Source organism: Austrofundulus limnaeus, unplaced genomic scaffold (genome assembly GCF_001266775.1).
Source record: "Austrofundulus limnaeus strain Quisiro unplaced genomic scaffold, Austrofundulus_limnaeus-1.0 Scaffold46, whole genome shotgun sequence".
Taxonomy (NCBI): Eukaryota; Metazoa; Chordata; class Actinopteri; order Cyprinodontiformes; family Rivulidae; genus Austrofundulus; species Austrofundulus limnaeus.
In genome coordinates, this window is record NW_013952448.1 from 207009 (window position 1) to 211007 (window position 3999).

Sequence of the window (3999 nt, forward strand, 5' to 3'; positions counted from 1 at the left end):
GAATATATACTGTATATAATTTCATATTTACTCTACTTGGTTTAGTGGAACCAGTTGACATGACTTGTTTGAGTAAATTCAACACTTCATTTTTAGAGTGCATAAACAACTCCTTTCCTGTGTTCAGACAGATTTAGTTTTGTAACGAGGTGTTAAATTTTAAAGACATAAAAGTATCATTTTTAAGTTGTAATTGTAACAAAGTAACGATTTAAAACAAACTTGGTAAAATTACAAATCCTTCCTTAAGTACTGTAACAAAGTAAATGTACTTAGTTACTATAAAGCTGTGGTGACAGGATGTGACCTAAGAGCAGAGCAGATTCCTTCTTGGAGTTGGTGGTGTGAGGAGAAGCTCCGTGCTCCAGCAGCAGCTCCACATTTTCCACCAAACCAGCTCTGACCGCCAGCGTGAGACACGTGTCCCCATCCAGAGTCCTCTCCTCCAGAGTCAGACTGACAGAAGCTGCATCATAACAAACATGAAACAAATCAATTCAGCTGAAGTTAACTCAGAATAATTCACTTTTACTCAGATTTGATGAGCTCCTAAAACCACTTTGTGACAGAACACAAGTTAAATAAATCTGCAGTTTAATTCAGTACAATCTGTTTTCAGAATAAATTCAGCCCAAATCTCTATGATAATCTAAGTTTTATAGAGTTTAGGTTTTATATACTAATTTAACAAACTGCAGAGCCATCCTGTTCCACTGCACCACCTCCCTCCTGCAGTGTAATATCATTCATTAAAAGACAGTTTACTGAATAATTAATATAATTATAATCCATTTAAATACATGCTGTCCAATTTGTGCAATATTTGTTTAAATAATGTGAAATTAAAGGAAAAACTAAAAGGTGAAGCATTATTTTATCTCAGAGTCATGTTTGAGGGTTAAACATGAATTTATTTGGACTGAAACGTGTAATTTCTGCTCAGTCAGGAGGAACTGGAGAATATTCCCAGCAGCCAGGAGGAAAAAGACACGTTGCCCTTGGATTATTAAATCCACAATATGAACTTTTAAAAAATAAATATACTTCACTAAAAATGGTTTATATAAATAAAGAATCTGTGAATAGTTTTAAATTGGTTTTGATTAGACTGTTATTCGGACTTCTTCCTCTACAAATGTTTAGCTGTGAGAAGCAGCAGCATTTCTCTCTTTTCTTTGGGTCATTGTGTGAAATGAGATCCTACTCACCAAATAAAACCATCTCCAGGACTCTGAGCTGAGGCTGGACTGCAGCTTTATGCAGAGGACACCATCCATGTTCATCCACCTGACTGCAGACTGAAGGGTCACTGAGCTCCTGCACGGCCAACAGATCTCCTGCAAACAGTCAATGTTTGCTTCTTTTATAAGAATTTAAAGAGTTTTGTAACTTACTGCCAAGCATTTACCAAAAACACATTATTTCAGTGAGCTATATTAGTACAAGTACCAATATAGTGAAGAAATAACAAATGTACATAGCTGTTAAAGCAAATAATATTCTTTTTTCATATTTTATTTGTTATACATGTAATATTTGTTGCCAATATGTTTATAGACACTTTTATAAGAAGTCAAAAACAGCATAAATAAAATACTTTTTCTGCATGCAGACACGTCTAATCCTGCACAGAAAAGTTTAAAAATATGAAAATATTTAAAAAGAGGCGTGTCAGGGGGAGGAGTTTCATGTTTGTTGGGAAAAGGAGCAGAGAAACAGTTTTCAGTATAAAAGCTGCTTTCTTTATTACATGAGATTCCAGGTCATTTTAAATGCATTTTTCTTGCCATACAAAACATTAAAAGTGTCCTTTTTTTCTTTTCTTTTGTTTTGTTTTATTTGTCACCATCAGTATGAAGGTGTTGTTTGGCTTCACCTCGCTCCACAGCCTTTAGAAGCTTCAGAGTTTCACTCCTACACCTCAGACGCTGTCTTTGACACGAGTCCTGAATGATCATCTGAACATCAGGGTCCAGAAGCTCATCTTCGTCTGTGACATCGGCTGCATCCATTGTTCTGAAATTAAACAGGTAAAAAAAAGTTAAACTTCATCCCAGTTCAGATGCTTCGGTAACCAAGCAGCAGAAAGCTGTTGATACCAGAGAGATTCCACTTAAATGAAATGATGGTAGTTAGACTCAACCTGACACTGACTTTGTCTTCCTGCTCCCAGAACATGACAGGTTCTCATTCATAAACATGTATTTACAATGAACAAAAGTATAAACACAACAATTATGTTTTCGCTCCCATTTTTCATGGGCTGAACTCATAAATCTAAGACTTTTTCTATGTACAAAACTACGACGGAGTATTAGGGCCACACAACGAGATTTTTTAATAATTATTATGAGATTAAAGTTGTAATTTTTGAGAATAAAGTCGTAATATTAGGAGATTAAAGTCGTAATTTTACAAGAATAAAATCACAATGTTACGAGAATAAAGTCATAATTTACGAGATTAAAGTCGTAATATTACGTGGAAAAAAGTCATAATCATGACATGTCTGATTCCTGTACATCCTTTCCTCTTTATTTTCCCCACACCTGCAGTGTACAGTAGGGGTGTAAGAAAATATCGATACACTAAAACATCGCGATATTTCATTTCCTGATACTGTATCGATATTCTAAAGCCCTGTATTGATTTTTTATTAAGGTTTAAAATGTCAACTTTCCTGCCAGCCGTTCATTTTTATGTTGTAGTTCAGCTTCTGACCACTAGTTGGCAGCAGTGAGCCAGCCATTTGGCTCCTCTACGTCTTCAGTGCCAGAGAGTAAGGGTAGCATTAGCATTGTAAGTAAACATTAGCTTCATGCTCCGATAGCTGAATCTGAGCGGAAAAGACCGACACCCTCTGCTTTCTAAGCTGAGGTAAGGTTACAAACTGTTACTTATTTGTCAGAATGTCTGTATTTTAAGACAAATTAAGTGTTTTGTGTGCTCTTTTTTCCAACTGTAGTCAGCTTCAAGTACACTTCGCTGCAGCATGCAGAACGGGGCGGTGACAGACCTTTCCGTCAGTCCCATACCTTATATGGAAATGGGACTATTGCATTCCGGAAATTAAGGGGGCGCTAGTGACACTATTTTCTATCGAACACTTTCAACATTAAAAATACAAATTTTACAGTAAGGAATTTCTTATCTTTATTTGCACCCATCCTTTTTCTCTTTTATGCAAGTTTGTTTGTTTGTTTGAAATACGCCTTTTTGTTTGTACATTGTATCATTTTCTGTGTTCTTTCTTGTTTAATAAAAAAAAATTACAGTAAGGAAATGGCTACACAACGTGTTATGTCACGTGGTATGTCCCTTTTCCATTTTCAAATCTTTATTAAAACTTTGTTGTTTTTGGATATTAAAATTATATTACAGTAACAAACTAATCTTAGGCATTAAACCTGTCAGGTTAACCTGAGGGTCTGTGTTTGGGGAGGTGGATAAAAGAAATTAATAAATAATGCTCTGAGTACTTAAACGTGAGTAGAAGAAACTCTCTAACTTCTTCCTTTCTTCTTCCTTTGCTCTCTTAATCCCGCATCTTTAAGGAGCAACCTTCATTTCCGGAACGCAATAGTCCCATTTCCATATAAGGTATGACTGACGGAAAGGTCTGTCACCGCCCCGAGCTGCATGCTGCAGCCAAGTGTACCTCGTCAGCTTTAACGTTACGCATATAGCGCATGCGTCTAGCATGTCGAGCGAGCTCGGCACTCCCCCCATGACATAAAACTCTGTCTGTTGCTCTCAATGTCCGGCTGATGATCACATCAAAGTCCATATACTTTATCCTGCTGTGTTCGCTTCAAAAACGGTTTAACTCGTTTAGCTTCTCCTTTTATTTACTGTTTATTTTCAGGACCTGCCCTGCTGTTAACTGGTTTTCTTCAGGACCTGTCCTGCTGTTAACTGGTTTTCTTCAGGACCTGTCCTGCTGTTAACTGGTTTTCTTCAGGACCTGCCCTGCTGTTGGACCCACAGTTATACAAATCA

The 3999-nt window shown here is 36.7% G+C and overlaps 1 protein-coding gene across 3 annotated transcripts in view; it reads right to left on the reverse strand.

The window, feature by feature from the left end:
* LOC106517227 (ankyrin repeat and SOCS box protein 15) overlaps positions 1 to 3999 on the reverse strand; it is a 12869-nt gene that overhangs the window by 8274 nt on the left and 596 nt on the right. For 2 of the 3 annotated variants that reach the window (XM_014007947.1, XM_014007949.1), the window contains exons 2-4: positions 1877 to 2016; positions 1209 to 1337; positions 281 to 466 (exon numbers count right to left, since the gene is read on the reverse strand). In XM_014007947.1, coding sequence (XP_013863401.1) covers positions 281 to 466; positions 1209 to 1337; positions 1877 to 2012 — 451 coding nt within the window. In that variant the 5' untranslated portion in view covers positions 2013 to 2016. The remainder of the gene's footprint in view (positions 1 to 280; positions 467 to 1208; positions 1338 to 1876; positions 2017 to 3999) is intronic. The other variant, XM_014007948.1, reaches the window with a different exon arrangement.